The sequence below is a fragment of the Callorhinchus milii genome, unplaced genomic scaffold (genome assembly GCF_018977255.1).
Source record: "Callorhinchus milii isolate IMCB2004 unplaced genomic scaffold, IMCB_Cmil_1.0 Scaffold3, whole genome shotgun sequence".
Classification (NCBI taxonomy): domain Eukaryota; kingdom Metazoa; phylum Chordata; class Chondrichthyes; order Chimaeriformes; family Callorhinchidae; genus Callorhinchus; species Callorhinchus milii.
In genome coordinates, this window is record NW_024704744.1 from 4555956 (window position 1) to 4572839 (window position 16884).

Consider the following 16884-nt stretch of genomic DNA (forward strand, 5'->3'; position numbering starts at 1 on the left):
GAACTGGCAGAGGCAAATGGCACAAAATAGCAACCATACATCCACAGAAGACCACTTTTCCTCATTAGTCTGCAGAAAACATTGATGCACACTTTTTCTGGGAAGCACGATTACCGTAAGTGAATGGGGTTAAGGTGGACTTAACCTTAACCCCGGGTCTGGAATTCACTGCCTGAAAGGGTGACGGCGACAGATTCAATAACAACTTTCAAGAGGTAATTAGACAGGTACTTGAAAAGGAAAAATTGAAGGATTATGAGGAAAGAGCGGGTGAGTTGGACTGATCGGGTAGCTTTTCCAAAGAGCTGGCACAGGCACATTGGGCTGAATGGCCTCCTTCTGTCGTACTCAATCGTACTCCACCAGATCGATTTCAAGATCCTCACAGTGACTTACAATTCAATTCCTAGATCCCTGGAACCTGACGATCTCTCTCCCGTATGCTCAGCTAGCTCCGGCCTCCTGCATGTCCCTCACCCACTCCACCATTGGTGGCAGTGCTTTCAGCCACTCTGCCCAGAGACTCTGAAACTCTCTGCCTCAATCCCTCTATCTTGCCTCCTCCTTGCATGTCTTATAATAATAATCCTTACATTTGATACAGCGCCTTATCACATATTTGAGACATCTCAAAGCGCTTCTCAGAATATACCGTAAAGTGAATTGAGTGTATAGTTTGTGGGCGAAACACGGCAACCAACTGTCCCACACACAGTCGTGGATTGAGTGACCAATTTTTTTTGAAGGAATTATTATCCCCGGAAAAGTGATCCGCCAATCGACTAATAATAATAATCCTTGCATTTGATATAGCGCTTTTCACGTCTTCTAGACTTCCCAAAGTGCTTCACAGAATATACTGTAAGTGAATTGACTGTAAATTTGTGGGCGAACGCGGCAGCCAATTGCGCACAGCAATGTCCCACAAATAGTCGTGGATTGAAAATGATCAATTTATTATTGTTTTGTTTTGGAGGGATTATTATTAGGCTCTGTGTGGAGTAAGGAAACTTGCCCAAGGTTTCGCCCTCTGCCTGGAATTGAACTCTTTTATGCCTCTAGCACGGATCCAAGTCAGGCATTCCACATCCTAACAACCTTCATCTGTAATAAAATGATAACTCTGACTGAGGCGCCATCTGCCTGTTCAGGTGGATATTAAAGATCCCAGGGCACTAATGGAAAGTTCCTCCCGGTTCTTGACCAACAATCCCCCAAATAAGATGGGTCACTCACTCCATTGGTGCGTGTGGTATGTTTTAAAAGTTTTTGTCTATTGACACTTTAAAGTGTATTATTATTATTACCCTGAGAGGCACTTTGCAATGTCCTCTCGACGTGAGGTGCCATTTCAAATGTAAAGATCCTTTGTTATTGCTCCTTGCATTTAATATGGCACCTACTGCATTGAAGAGTCTGTACCGTTTAGTGACTGTGTATTTGTGAGGCAGACAATTTGCACCCATCAACATCCAACAAACAGCGGGAGCCTGATGAATGTCCAATTCATCTATAGGCAAGAGGGCTGCCTTGTGAGTCGGGCTGACCTAGTTTCCATAATTCCAGATCGTCACAAATTTGGGGATAATGGCTTCAAGTCTGAGAGAGAAGTCCTACGAACTGACTAGCAATTAGCCTCGAGTGCATCTCGCTTCACATTACAAAGGTTTTTCCCTCTGTTGGCGGTGTTTTTCATGAGCACAATGCTATTCCCCCACGCAAACCGTGTGGTGTTTGGGCAGGTTTCCATGGCGATGCTCCACAATCAGCAACGCTGCATCAAAGGCCTCTCTTGCAAAAAAGAGCGAGGCTTGGAAGCCATTAGTCTCGCAAATTAAAACAAAAGGAGGAGGATGATGAGAGAGCGAGAGAGAAAGAGAGAGGAGTAAACAATTGTTGGATTTAAGCCCTACTAGTGTGGGCTGCATCACCATGGAGATGGGCAGGAGAGAAAGCGAGAGGCATTTTATCTACAGTTGACTTTCTTGTCAGTGATACTTTCCTTCTCAAAGCTACATATACCCAACGGAGAAGACACTGTGGACGACTATTTGTGGTCCTTCTTAGATGTATTCTGATGTTAATGCATCTAAAGTGTCAGCCTAGCTCAGTGGTAGCCCTCTCATCTCTCAGTCAGAAGATTATGGGTTCAAGCTCCACGTCGAGACTTGGAATCACATAGTCTAAGCTGACACTCCAACGCAGTGCTGGGATATATTGCAGTGTCGGAGATGCCGTCGTTTGGATGAAATGTTAGACCGAGGTCCTGTCTGCCTGTTCAGGTGAATGTTAAAGATCCCATGGCACTATTCGAAAAGAGGAGGGAGTTTCTCCTGGTGTCCTGGCCAACAATCCCCCAAATAAAGTTGGTTACTCACTCCATGGCTGTTTGTGGGACACTGCTGTGTGCAACTGGCTGCCACATTTTGTCCACAAAATATGCAGCAAATCCACTTCACAGTATATCCTGTGAAGTGCTTTGAGACCCTTCAACGACTTGATAAGGCGCTGTATCAAATGCAAGGATTATTATTATTATTAATTGGCAAGAGGAATGAGTAGAACTATATAGAGTGATACAGCACAGAATCAGACAAGTGATTGAAAGACAGAAGTGCTACCGACGGGGCCAGGCTGACACCTAAAAAAAACATAACGTTCTCTTTGTAATGGATGAAGACCTTTATCGGTTGGAAGGGCAGGAAATGAGATTGATTCGCAGAAAAAATTCGATTAAACTTCGTCTCACAAATGGAATGAATTTTCCCCAAAAGAAAGGTTGAAAAGTCAATAAAAGAACATGTTTATTTTTCAACTTCTCCCCTGAGGCTGGGAGGATTTGTTCAGCACAGCAGCGTACCAGCCAGCGGGGAAAGCTGAAGGCTCTCACTATTCAGTCTCTGCTAAGTTTGCAGAACAGCACAGAGATAGGCCACTCAGGTCCATTAATTCTGCACTGGTGCTTTCCTCCAAAATCAGCAACCTTCTCTCCTTCCTACCTACCTAACCGGCTGCACCTTTTGCTTAGCGGGTTCCGGCTTGCTTCATGTCCTCCCACCCTACTCGCCTTCAGCCTTTCTGCATCCGTTCTCTGGAACTCCATCCTAGAAGCCCTCCAACTTGCTCTCTCATTCACCTCGTTCAAGCTCCATTTGAAGACCTACCTCTTTACCCCACGCTTTTGTTCATCTTTCCCCTCTCCCACTCCCCTCAATTCCCACCCCCATCTCGATGCCAAGCCAGTGTGGTTTAGCACCTCTGTAAGTCCATCCAATGTGAAATGCACTGTATAAATGTAAATTAGTATTGTAGTCTAGTCCCACAACCGCAAATAGAGCTGGAGACCACAATTTTTTTTACAATAGTGTGGGTATTAGTAACGATGGGATCATAAAGGCTGAAGGGCCTCTTAACCCAAACTAATCTTGAAATCTTACGAAAAGATACTGAATGGTTTTGTGTCCTACAACAGATAATAACATAATAATAATAATCCTTGCATTTGATACCGCACTTTTCACGTCAGGAAGATGTCTCAAAGTGCTTCAGGATTTTACTGTAAAGTGAAGTAACTATTTTGCTCTGGATGTTATTACAATAATCCTAATAATTGATTATTGCATGATTATTGTAATTGGTTGCTGTATTTCACCTCACAAAATACACAATCAATCCACTTTACAATATATCCTGTGAAGCGCTTTAAACCGTCGCAACGATATGATTAGGCGCTATATCACATCGAGTCCTGTAGCTCAGTGGTTTAAAAAAATAATAAATTGGTCACTCAATCCAGCACTGTTTGTGGGACTCTGCTGTGCGCAATTGGCTGCCGCGTTTCGCCCACAAAATATACAGTCAATTCATTTTACAATATATTCTGTGAAGCGCTTTGAGTCATCTGGAAGACGTGATAAGATGCTGTATCGAATGCAATGATTATTAGTATTATTTTTAATTATCATCCTTGAATTTTCATTTTTTAGCGCAGTGATTAGCGCACTTGCCTCGCAAGTGATAGGACACGGGTTCGATTCCCGTGCAAGACGAAACCTTAGGCTTACTCCACACCCTTCTGTTTACCTGGTAGTAAGGACGTACCTAGTTGTTAGTCGATTGGCAGATACTCAATCCGTTATTATTTTGTGGGACACAGCTGCGCATAATTGGCCGGTGCATTTCTCACACAAAATATACTGTCAATTCACTTTACAGTGTGAGAGCTTTGAGACATGTTAACGACATGATAAAGTGCAACATCCAATGCAAGGATTATTATTATTATTATATTATATTAAACAAAACTCAAATTTGAATTTTCCTCTCTGGACAGGCAATGATTAAGAGAGGAACTGATAGAGTCTTTAAGTGTTTAAGACTGTGAAAGGATTTGAGAAGGTGGATGTTAATAGACTGTTTAACAGTTGTTTTTGACTTACCTGGGCATCTCCTTTCACTGCACTTGTGCACCTCTTCGCCTAAGCCTTCGCAGGCTTTGCCAGTCAGAGCTTGGCCCTGGCACACTCGCACTCTCCTCTGCCAGCCCCCGTCACACGACCTTGAGCACGTGCTCCAGTGGCCCCATGGGTTCCACTTGCCGTTCTCTTCAAACAACAACAAATTGCAATTTACAGGGTCTTTCACTTCAGGAGGACATTCCAAAGCACTGGACAGTCAAAGATTCGCACCCAAGCTGGGGGTTGGGGTCAGGAGGGATGGAGGGCAGGTGGGGTCAGGAGGGATGAGGGCAGGGAAAGGAGGGTGACCGAAGTCACAGTTGAAGAGAAGGGTCTTGAGATGGCTCTTGAAGGAGGCAAGGCAGGAGGTGAGGTGAAGGGACTGTGGGATGGAGTTCTAAAGGGTAGGGACAGTAAGTGAATCATCTAATAGAACGGCAGTCCAGGATCAAGGGGCTGAATGGCCTACTCCTGTTTCGATGTTCCTAGCTCTATATTGGTGCTAATTCATTAGCAGGTTGTTGGTGCCCAAATAGCACTTAGGGCTGAAACTTCAAACAACCCTCATTGGAGTCCAGCTCTTGATAGCGACATTGATTGATTCAGGCATAAGTCAAAATAAACGAACACACTCATTTACACCTAAGTGGAGTGCCTATATCCATAGAAAACAGGGACATGGTTTATCCCCCTATCACATAACCTTTGTTCAGAACCTGTTGAGGTAATGGGCTGTATCGTGCCCTACACATAATATAGTGTCTCAAAGTGCTGCACAGTGACAGAATTGGAGGCCAAGCAAGGAGGAAGGGGGCGGTGAAGAGGCAGGTTTTCAGAAAAGAGAGATAAAGAGGGTGTGAGGTGATGGACTGGGGCAGGTGATTCCAGAGGTTATGAGCATAAAGGCTAAAGCCTCATCTGTAGGAATCGGGAGAAATGCAACTCGCTTGTATGCACTGAATGAAAGGGTCGGATAGAGGAGAGGAGGACAACAACAAATTGCATTTATATAGGCCATTCACAAGGGAGCGACATAGATTCATAGAATTATACAGTACAGGTGGAGGCCGTTTTTACCCATTGTGTCTGTGCCGGCTCTTTGAAAAGAGCTATCCAAATCAATCCTACTCCTCGCTCTCTCCCCATAGCAAACTTGTCCTCCCCAAATAATTATCTACTTCGCTCTTAAAAGTTGTTAGTGAATCGGCTTCCACCAGCCTTTCAGGCAATGCATTCCAGATCCGAACAACTAGCGTGTGAAAAATTTTCCCCTCACCTCCCCTCTGTTTCTTTTAAAAGCTATTTTAAATCGGTGCCCTACCGACCCACCTGCCAGTGGAAACAGTTTCTCCTTGTTCACTCTATTGAATCCCCTCATAATTTTGAAAACTTCTATTAAGCCTCCTTTTAACTTTTTAATCTCTGCTCCAAGGAGAATAATTCCAGCTTCTCTACCTCTCCTGATAACTGAAGTCCCTCATTCCTGGTACCATCCTGGTAAATCTCCTTTGCACCCTCTTCAATGCTTGAGATCCTTCCTAAAATGTGGGGGCCAGAACTGAATAACAGTCTCCAGTGTTTTAGGATAATCATAACTTCCTGACTTTTGTATTTTATGCCCCTATTTATAAAGCCCAGTATCCCGTATGCTTTTTTAACAGCTTTATCTACCTGTCCTGCCACCTTCAAAGATTTACTGATATGAACCCCAGGTCTCTCTGTTCCTTCACCTCCTCTAAGATACTATCAGCTTATATTGCCTCTCCTCATTCTTTGCATTTGCATTTCTCCACACTAAACTTCATCTGCCACGTGTCTGCCCATGTTACCAGTCTGTCTATGTCCTCTTGCAGCCTACTACTATCCTCCTCACTGTTTACTACTTTTCGTAGCTTAGTATCATCTGCAAAATTGGAAATTGTACTCCCTATACCCAAGTCCAGGTCATTTATATAGATCAAACACAGCAGTGGTCCCAATACTGATCCCTGGGGGATACCACTGCACACTTCCCTCCAGTCAGAAAAACGACCGTTCACCACCACTCTCTGCTTTCTGTGTCCCAGCCAGTTCTGTATCCATGCTGCCACTATTCCTTTAATACTGTGGGCTTCTATTTTGCTAACAAGTCTCTTATGTGGCACTTTATCAAACGCCTTTTGAAAATCCATAGAAACTATATCACCTACCTTCATTCACACTCTCCAAAAAGCTCATCAAAAAGCTCTATCAGGTTTGTTAGACATGATTTGCCTTTAAGAAATCCATGTTGGCTGTCCTTCATTAACCCATATTTTTCTAAGTTATTTTGTCCCAGATTATAGCCTCTAGAAGTTTCCCCGCTACTGACGTTAGGCTGACTGGCCTGTCGTTCCCGGGTTTATCCTTCTGCCCTTTCTTGTACAGAGGAGTAACATTTGCAACCCTCCAGTCCTCTAGCACCAGCCAGGTGTCCAAGGAGGATTGAACGATTGTGGCCAGAGCCTCCGTTATTGCCACCCTAACTTCCCTCAGTAACCTAGGATGCATCCTGTCCAGACCGACTTATCTACCTTGAGAACCGACAACCTTTTTAGTACCTCCCTCTCTGTTTATTCTTATCTTATCCAATCTTCTGATGAAGGATTGTGGACCTGAAACGTTGACTCACTTTCCTTTCTCCATAGATGCTGCCTGACCTGCTGAGTGTTTCCAGCAACTTCTATTTTTGTTTTCAATCTTTCGTTCCAGTCCACCTTGGCTAAGTCCCTTTTTAATTCACTGAAATTAGTCCTCTTCCAGTTGAGTGTCTTCACCTTTGATTGCTCCTTGGTCCCTTTCCATAAGTACTCTAAACCTAATGATGTTGTGATCACTGTTTTCCACCCCAACATCTTGGAGCATCTCCGCTTTGACAAGGATGTCACAGAAGTGGGGAAGTGCAAGGGCATGAAGGGATTTGAACATGAGGGCAAGGACCTTGAAGTTATTCTGTTCGGAGACAGGGAGCCAGTGGAGCCTGTCGAGGGCTGGGGAAATGGATGTTTGGTGTGGGTGAGGGAGTTTTGTATTAGCTGTGGATGGTAGAACTAGGAAGGTCAGCAAGGAGTGTAATTACAAATACAAATGGACATTTATATAATGCCTTCCCATCATGAGGTGTTTAACAATCTTGGCTGGGCTCCCAAGCTGGAGGTTGGAGCTGAGTGGTGGGGTGGGGAGAGGGAAAGATGACCGAAAATGTGGTTAAAGAGGAAGGTCTGGAGTCGGACATTGAACGAGGTGAGGGAGAGTGGGAGTGAGTCAGAGAGCCTCTGGGGTGGAGTTCTGGAGAGTAGGGGCAGATAGGCTGAAAGTCCGTCCGCTGATGGTGGGACAGGGCACACGAAGCAGGCTGGTGCCCGCTAAGCGGGTCGGCACAGTTTAAGAAAGTCGCAGAGGTATAGCGTGAGGACGGAGGTATTTTAAAGGTGAGGACGAGGATCCATTGGGATAGAGACGTAGCACTGACATCATGCTGCCAGACCCTTGGGGTGGAGGGCTCCACAGGCTATGTACATACCTGTACACTCCAAATTGAAGCATTCCCTGCTCTCAGCCCAGTGCCCCCGGCACTCTGAACCCCCGTGGGCTGCCGCTGTGCACTGCCTGGTCCTCTGCTGGGTCCCATTAGAGCACGTCACTGAACACTCGGTCCACAGACTCCATTCCTTCCACTGGCCGTCAACTGTGAACACACAAGGAGAGGAAAAATATATAATAATAACCCTTGCATTTGATATAGTGCCTTTTCTTGTCTTCGAGACATCTCAAAGCACTTCACTGTAAAGTGAATTGACTGTATATTTTGTGGGCGAAACAAGGCAGCCAATTGCACACAGCAGAGTCCCACAAACATTCTTGGATTGAGTGACCACATTATTATTTTTGTAATCATTTTTTTAAGGTATTATTATCCCCAGAAAAGCGATCTGCCAATCAATTAATAAACAGGTTCCTACTTACTGCTAGGTAAACAGAAGCATGTGGAGTAAGGAAACTTGCTCAACATTTCGTCTTGTCCGGGAATCGAACCCAAGTCCTCTCGCTTGGGAGGCGATTGCTCTAACCACTAAGCCTGTAGGGGTTTATAGGATTTTAGCTCTTAACCCCATTCATTTTCATAAAAGAAACAGGAACAAGCATTCTTTGGTGTAAAAACATGAATGAGACAGGTGACAATAAGTTGTCCAACACGTGCCTCTCTGGGTATAAAAGAGGGAGTTTTAGTTAGTATCAGTGAAGTACAGATCCGAACGACTCCCAGCTGCCTGCTTCTCTCCCAGAGAAGGTAACTGATCACTACTTATTCTCTGAAATCTGGTTGCTACCATCATCGTGTCTTACGATAGTAGGTTGTTTGTATAATCATTGATTGTTGAATTATAATAATAGAAACAATTGTTTAACATCTACATTGTGTGCGCTCTACTACTTCATCAAAAAAAATGTGATCACTCAATCCACGACTGCTTGTGGGACACTGTTGTACGCAATTGGCTGCCATGTTTCGCCCACAAAATATACAGTCAATTTGCTTTACAGTATATTCTATGAAGCGCTTTGAGGTGTCTCGAAGAAGTGATAAGGCACTATTTCAAATGCAAGGATTATTATTGTGATCATTAAATAAAAATAGTCTCCTTATCTTTTTCATGCAAAGAGTAATGGAAATCTAGAGCACTCTTCACAAGTGGATGCTGGATCTATTCCAATTTTCAAGACTGAGTTGGGTAGATTTTTGTGAGGTCAGGGTATCAAGGAATATAGAGCAGAAGCGGGAAATTGGAGTTGAGGCATAGATCAGCCATGATCTAATAGAATGGCGGAACAGGCTTGAAAGGCTGAATGCCTGTTCCTATGTTCCTATGAATAGTGCCGTGGGATCTTTAACGTCCACCTGAACAGGCAGATAGGACCTTGGCTTAACGTCTTATCCAAAGGATAGTTTGCCTCTCCTATCGATCCCGGCAGGGCATTCCTTATCCTAACTACTCTAGCTGACTACTACACCACGGGACACAGTATGTTTTTTACTGAATAGCGCAGCTTGTAATTGCACTTTGTACTGTTCGCACAATCTGAAAGCAAATCGCAAAACAGCTGGGCCTTTGAGACGGCTGTGTAAGCACAATATGGCCTGCGGGATACCACTGAAATGTTTGAAAGAGTCAGACGCAATTTAATTTGTATGAGTTATTTTTAGCTGAGGAGACCCCATGATATCTGGGCTGTGAGCTTTCAGTGATCTGAACATGGAATAATTGAGTCTTTTTCTTTTACTTAATGGCTGGCCAGCCGCAAACTCCAACCTCCTCCCCAACCCTGTGTGATCGGAGCCTGGTTCATTTGGTAGCATTCGCACCTCGGAGTCAGAAGGTTGTGGGTTTAAGCCCCAACCTAGGACCTTGAACTCAAGGTCAATAATCCCTCAAAAAAAAATATGGTCACTCTATCTATGATTGTTTCTGGGACATTGCTGTGCACAATTGACTGCCGTGATTCACCCACAAAATATACAGTCAATTCACTTTATATTATATTCTGTGAAGCGCTTTGAGATGTCTCAACGACGTGAAAAGGCGCTGTATCAAATGCAAGGATTATTATTATTATCAATACTACTACTAATAATAATAAACCTTGCATTTGATATAGCGCCTTTCACGTCGGGAGGACGTCCCAAAGCGCTTCACAGAACACACTGTAAAGTGAATTGACTGTATATTTGTGGGCGAACGTGGCAGCCAATTGCGCACAGCAATATCCCACAAACAGTTGTAGATTGAAAATGATCAATTTATTATTGTTTTTGGTTTTGGAGGGATTATTATTAGGCTCTGTGTGGAGTAAGGAAACTTGCCCAAGGTTTCGCCCTCTGCCTGGAATTGAACTCAGGTCTCTCGCTTACAAAGTGAGTGCTCTAACCACTGAGCTACAGGACTCCACAGTCCAAATAAAATTTGTCATTCACTTCACACCTGTTCATAGGACATTTCTGCGCTCATGTTAGCTGTTGTGATTGGCAACAAAATACACACTACACTTTACAGTACATAGATTGCATAATTACAACTTGTTGGTGTAGATTTTCATAGACGGTATATTTTCATAGACAAGCCATTCGGCCCAACTGGTCCATTTCGGTGTTTATACTTCACATGAGTCTCCATCGACTCTTTATTCCGAAACACTGATTGTGCAGCGTCTTGGGATGTCCTCCCGATGTGAAAGACGAGATAGAAATTTAATTTTGTTGTTGTTGTTGCTATATTGATTCCCACATGCTTCTATTCCCCTCTCCCTCATGTGTGTGTGTGTATATATATGATATATATATATAGTTTCAGTAGCAAGGTGCTGAAATCTATCTATACTATCTGTTTCTACCATATACAATACATTCTGATTCCTGCTTTGAGCTATCCTCTTGATGTGAAAGGCGCTATATGAAATGTAACAATTATTATTATCTCCGCAGGTTGATGGGAAGGCAACCTTCCTGCATCTTTATTAAAGCTTTTGTGGTACTCGAGAGGGTCAGCTAACCTTACAAAGAGCACCAGCTGGCTCTCTTAAAGGTCACATCATCTCACAGAGTGCTCAGTGCCTCTGCCTTTGTTCTCTCAGTCAAAAAATATAAAAATACAATTCACATTTATAACTGTTTCCATTCAAAGTTGAAGTATTTCTGTTTCAAATAGCACTTCTAAGTCACTGGGGCAGAGGGGAGGAAATTACACCATGTGATGTTAACACCTGTGATAACAACAACAACAAAATTACATTTATAGAGCGCCTTTCACGTCGGGAGGACGTCCCAAGGCACTGATAATTATCACGTGGACCTACATCACATAGTCATTAGTTATTAATGTTGTGGAGTTCTGTAGCTCAGTGGTTAGAGCACTCGCTTGCAAGCGAGACACCTGAGTTCAATTCCAGGCAGAGCGAAACCTTGGGCAAGTTTCCTTACTCCACACAGAGCCTAATAATAATCCCTCCAAAACCAAAACCAATAATAAATTCGTCATTTTCAATCCACGACTGTTTGTGGGACATTGCTGCGCGCAATTGGCTGCCGCGTTCGCCCACAAATATACGGTCAATTCACTTTACAGTCTATTCTGTGAAGCGTTTTGAGACATCGAGAAGACGTAAAAAGCACTGTATCAATTCAAGGATTATTATTGTATATTATTATTATTACTGGCCTCAGGATAGATGTACACTCGTAAACTACTAGTGTCTCTGGAAGCCAAAGCCCTTCCTCTCTTCCTTGTGGTATAAATCCTACAACTATAGAAATCTGCAGAGGCAGGTGATGTTGTGTATATGAGGGGACCATCAGCAAGCGAGATCCCAGCTGCGTCAGCCTGGCTCACTGGTAGCAGTCCCACCTCTATGGCAAAAGGTTGTGGGTTCAATGACTTGGAATCATATAGACTAAGATGGCTCTCCAATGCAGTGCTGGGGATGTGTTGCATTGTTGGAGGTGTAGTCCATTGGATGAGATGTAAAACCGTCTCTCTGTCCAGGTGGGAGTTAAAGTTTCCAATTCCTACTCAAATACAAATGCAATTCACATTGATACAGCGCCTTTCGTGTTGGCAGGACGTCTCAAAATGCTTGATACTGCTGGCTGGGCCCTCAAACTTTGGAGAGGGTGGGCGGAGGTGAATGAAGACCGAAAGCATGTTGAAAGAGGTTCTTGAGTACCACCTGGTCCTTAAAGTTACCCTCTGGGGTATTCATCAACAAGAACAACTTGAATTTAGCCATTGCCTTTCACCTAGGTATCTCAGAACGCTTCATAAAGAACGGGGAGCAAGGGGAGGTAGGTTTTAACTTGGCACTGGGTGGGTGCACAGCATCCATTGGCTACAACGCCGTTTAAAGCTACTTATTCATTTTCAGTTTAAAATCATAGAATTATACAGCACAGAAGGAGACCGTTTGAGCCATCATGTCTGTACCGGCTCTTTGAAAAGATCTATCCAAATCAATCCCACTACCCCGCTCTCTCCCCATAGCCCTGCAAACTTGTCCTCTCCAAATAAGTATCTACTTCTCCCTTAAAAGCTGTTATTGAATTGGCTTCCACCTCCCATTCAGGCAATGCATTCCAATCCAAACCACTCGCTATGTGAAAGAATTGCTCCTCGCCTCCCCTCTGTTTCTTTTAACAACTAGTTTAAAATATAAAGGCGATGAAAGCCAGACATCATGTGGGGGGTGGCAAGTGCGGGGTGGGGGACAGAGTGGGATGCTGCCACATAGTGGCCACTTAGTGTAGCTGTTTGTTACTGCAGCTTTACTGAGGAACTTCGAATGTTAGTTTCACAACAAAAGAAACGCTAATTAATGCAATAATTATTGCCTTAACCCGGCTCAGTTGTTATCACTCTCGTCTCTGAATCAGAAGGATGTAGATTCAAGCCCGGACTTGCAATTCATATAGTCCTATGCTGACACTCCAGTGAGGTGCCGGGGGGAAGCACCGCATTGCTGGAGATTCTGTCCTTCAGACAAGGCGTTCAGCCAAGGTCTTGTCTGCCTTTTCAGTGGATGTTAAAGATCCAATGGCACTATTCGAAAAGAGAAGGGAGTTTCTCCTGCTGTCCTGGCCCAACAATCCCTCGATGGCTGTCTGTGGCACATTGTTGAGCGCAAACGTTCGCCTGCATAATATAGAGACACTACACTTTGAGGGGTATCCTCCAAAGCTCTTTGAGACATCTCGAACAATATGATCAAGTGATAATACAGGCTTTGAGCTCACATTCTAGACGGTCACTCCAGCACAGTTTGTGGAGGGTAGAGCATTGAAGGGGTGCTGTTTTGTGGGAGGTGCTGCATTGTTGGATGAGACATTTAAGCAGGGTCCCGTCTACCTGCTCAGCTTGATCTTAAAGATCCCATGGCGCTACTTAAAAGAGAGGAGGGAGTTTCTCCCAGCGTTCTGGCAAATAATCCCCTACCTAGATAAAATTAATCATTGAACTTCACGACTGTTTGCGGGAATGTTGCTGGTACAGAAAGAGCCTGCAAAACACACAGTCTTACTCGGTTGGCAGCGAGTAAGTGTCAAGCACTTTGAGAGAAACTGTTTCCTCAGGACACAGATTCAAGATAATTGGCAAAAGAACCAGAGAGGAGAGAAGGAGACTATTTTTTTTTACCCAGAGAGTTGTTATGATCTGGAATGCACTGCCTGAATGAGAGGTGGAAGCAGATTCAATGGTAGTTTTCAAAAGGGAATTAGATATGTACTTGAAAAGGCTATGTATGGGGTAAGAGTGGGGGAGTGGGACTAGTTGGAAGCTCTTTCAAAGAACCGGCACAGGTACGCCGGGCTGAATGGCCTCCTTATGTACTGTAATATTCTATAGCAACTTACATAGCATCTTTCACGTTAGGCCAGCATCTCAGAGCGCTTTACAGTTTAATAGCTTGACGTACCTGGACACAAGGCGATGTTGCAGATTTTTGTTTGTGTCTCGGCTCCGTCGCATGACCTGCCACCGTGCTGAGGAGAGACGCAGCTCCTCGTCCGCGTTCTTTGGCCTCTACCACAAGTAAAGGAACATAAGCTCCAAGGTGACCACTCTTCCCAGACGCCATGCACTACAACAGAATAAAAGCAGTCTATAAAAGCAGAGGTTAGACACAGACACAAAACACACGCAGCAACACCAGCCAGCCAGCCAGTCAGCCAGCCAGCCAGCCAGGCAAGGAGGAGAGAGGTAGAACATGTTATTGCCTTTACAGTATACACAACTCAATACAGCGCGCAGAGCACATTACTGGCTGTACAGCACACACACACAGCCCAGAGTCAGAGGTACAGTATGGTACTGGCTGTACAGCACAGATACAACCCAAGGAGAGGGGTATAGCCTTGAGACAGCCCATTGAGCCCTGATACAGAGGGTTAGAGGGTACCAGACTCGTACTATTTTGGTATATTGACGGCTATAATATTACTGGGGGCTCCATGCTAGTGCACTGATGACAGCACTGGTGAGATGAGAGGGAGAAGGGGGAAGAGCAAACCCACAGCAGCTCAACGGTGACAGCAAATACAGTACTGGGATAGTCTGGGGGTGAGAGTTCAGCACGTACAGAGCAGATACAGTACTGAGGCACTGTGGAGCTGAGAGTACAGTGGACACAGATCAGATACAGTACTGAGATAGTCTGGGAGGGGGTGAGCACAGCACACACATTGCAGATACACTACTGAGACAATCAGGGCCTCCGCTGTGGGTTGGGGGGTGAGGTGGGTGGGTTATATGCAGGGTCAATGCCTGTATTAGCCAGGAGATCTGCTCTTGATCTTTGTTTATTCATTAGGGGAAGGAAGGTACTACGGCAAAGTTAGATACTCACCCACTCAGTGACAGAGAGAAACACCAGGGGTCCTCTCCTCCCACCCCACCCCCTCACCCACTCAGTTACAACAATAACAACAGCAACAATAAATTACATTTGTATGGAACCTTTCACATCAAGAGGACATCTCGAGGGGCTGGACAGTCAGGGATTTGGACCAGAGCTAGGGGTCGGAATTAGGAGGGGTGGAGGGCATGGAGTGTAGGGGTAGGAGGGTGACCGATGATGCAGTGGAAGAGGAGGGTCTTGAGACGTACCTTGAAGGAGGCAAGGGAGGGGTTGAGGTGAAGGGAATGTGGGCTGGAGTTCCAAAGGGTGGGGGTAGAGAGGCTGAAGGTCTGACCGCCAATGGTGGGTGGGGGACAGGGGACGTGAAGCAGGATGGAGCCTGGTGAGCGCAGGAGGAGGTTGATATAGAGTTAGCAGGTCACAGAGATAGGAAAGAACAAGGCCATGGATGGCTTCGAAGGTGAGGACGAGGATTTTTGAACTTCATCCTCTGGGGAATGGGGAGCCATGGAGCTGGGCGAGGGTGGGTGTGATGGGGTCACAGAGCCTGGTGTGGCAGAGGACACGAGCTGCAGAGTTCTGGATGATCTGCAGCTTGTGGAGGGAAGAGTTGGGAGGCTGACAAGCAGGGAGTTAGCATAGTTGAGCCTAGATGTGATGAATGCGTGGATAAGGGTCTTGGCGGCCTGAGGGGAGTTACAGACGGAGATCAACCGTAACCAGGGAGTAGGCAGTATCTCTGCTCTCTCAGTGAGAACATTGGGAAATATCACTGAAAATCCCACCCACACTGGGCCCGTGAGACCGTTTGTCTTCAAATTGAAAGGAACTGTGATAAAATTAATTAATATAATAATTATCCTTAAAATAATAATCCTTGCATTTGATATAGCGCCTTATCACGCCGTTGAGACGATTCAAAGCGCTTCACAGAATACACTGTAAAGTTAAGTAACTGTGTATTTTGTCTGGCTGGACAGTGCAGAACTGAGGTAGGACACAACGGGATGGCCACAGGAAACATATAAAAGGCAAAGGGAACGGTGGGGTGGGGTGGAAACAAAGGTGGGGGAAGTGTGAGAGAGAGTGTGGAGTATGTGAGAGAGTGAGAGAAAGGGTGTGGATTGTGAGAGAGAGGGTGAGAGAGGGCATGAAGTGTGAGGAGGGCGTGAAGTGTGAGATAGAGTGTAAGAAAAGGAGTGTGGAGTGTTAGAGAACGCGTGGCGTGTGAGAAACAAAGAGCCAAAATAAACCACACTAAAATATATTATTTTCACTGATCCGATAAGCATTTCAACGGACCATTCTCCGATCGTCACTATCCTGACTGACCAGGGCCACTGAATTCCCCAAGGTCTGAGGCATTATCTTGCAATTTAAGGTCGATCAATATTTTGGAAAATTCCTGACTTCGGTCTCAATTCAGAAGCTGTGTTCTTTTCAAGGATTGTTGTAGAGAGCTTTCAAAATCAAGGCTGGATCAAAGAATTTTTCAAATTCCTGCACCTTAATAATATAATAATAATGATCCTTGCATTTGATGTAGCACCTAATCACGTTGTTCAGATGTCTCAAAGCGCTTCACAGAATATATTGTAAAGTGAATTGATTGTGTGTTTTTCGCCAACAAAATATACAGCACTACACTTTTAATTATTTTTTGTGAAGCACTTTGAGACTTCTCAGCAATATGATAAGGTTCTGTCAAATGAAAGGATTATCATTATTTTATTACAGATGAAATGCGGCAACGAATTGCGCACCACAGTGTCCCACAATGGATTGAATGAGTGGATTTTTTTTAGGGGATTATTACACCCGGAAAGCATTTGCCATTCAACTAACTGGGATCCTATTTACTGCTATTTAAACAGAGGCGTGTGAGGTAAGGAAACCTGCCTAAGATTTCACCTCACCTGGGAATCGAACCCAGGTCCTCGCTTGCGAGGTGAATGTGCTACCCACTATGCTCCAGGACTCTTTCAATTCGAAGACAAACTTCTTT

At 44.6% G+C, this 16884-nt stretch overlaps 1 protein-coding gene across 1 annotated transcript in view; it reads right to left on the minus strand.

Annotated features, from left to right (window-relative positions):
* LOC103185612 (adhesion G protein-coupled receptor B3-like) overlaps positions 1–16884 on the minus strand; it is a 231373-nt gene that overhangs the window by 87598 nt on the left and 126891 nt on the right. Inside the window, exons 6-8 of the mRNA XM_042332747.1 lie at positions 13938–14102; positions 7999–8163; positions 4440–4604 (exon numbers count right to left, since the gene is read on the minus strand). Coding sequence (XP_042188681.1) covers positions 4440–4604; positions 7999–8163; positions 13938–14102 — 495 coding nt within the window. The remainder of the gene's footprint in view (positions 1–4439; positions 4605–7998; positions 8164–13937; positions 14103–16884) is intronic.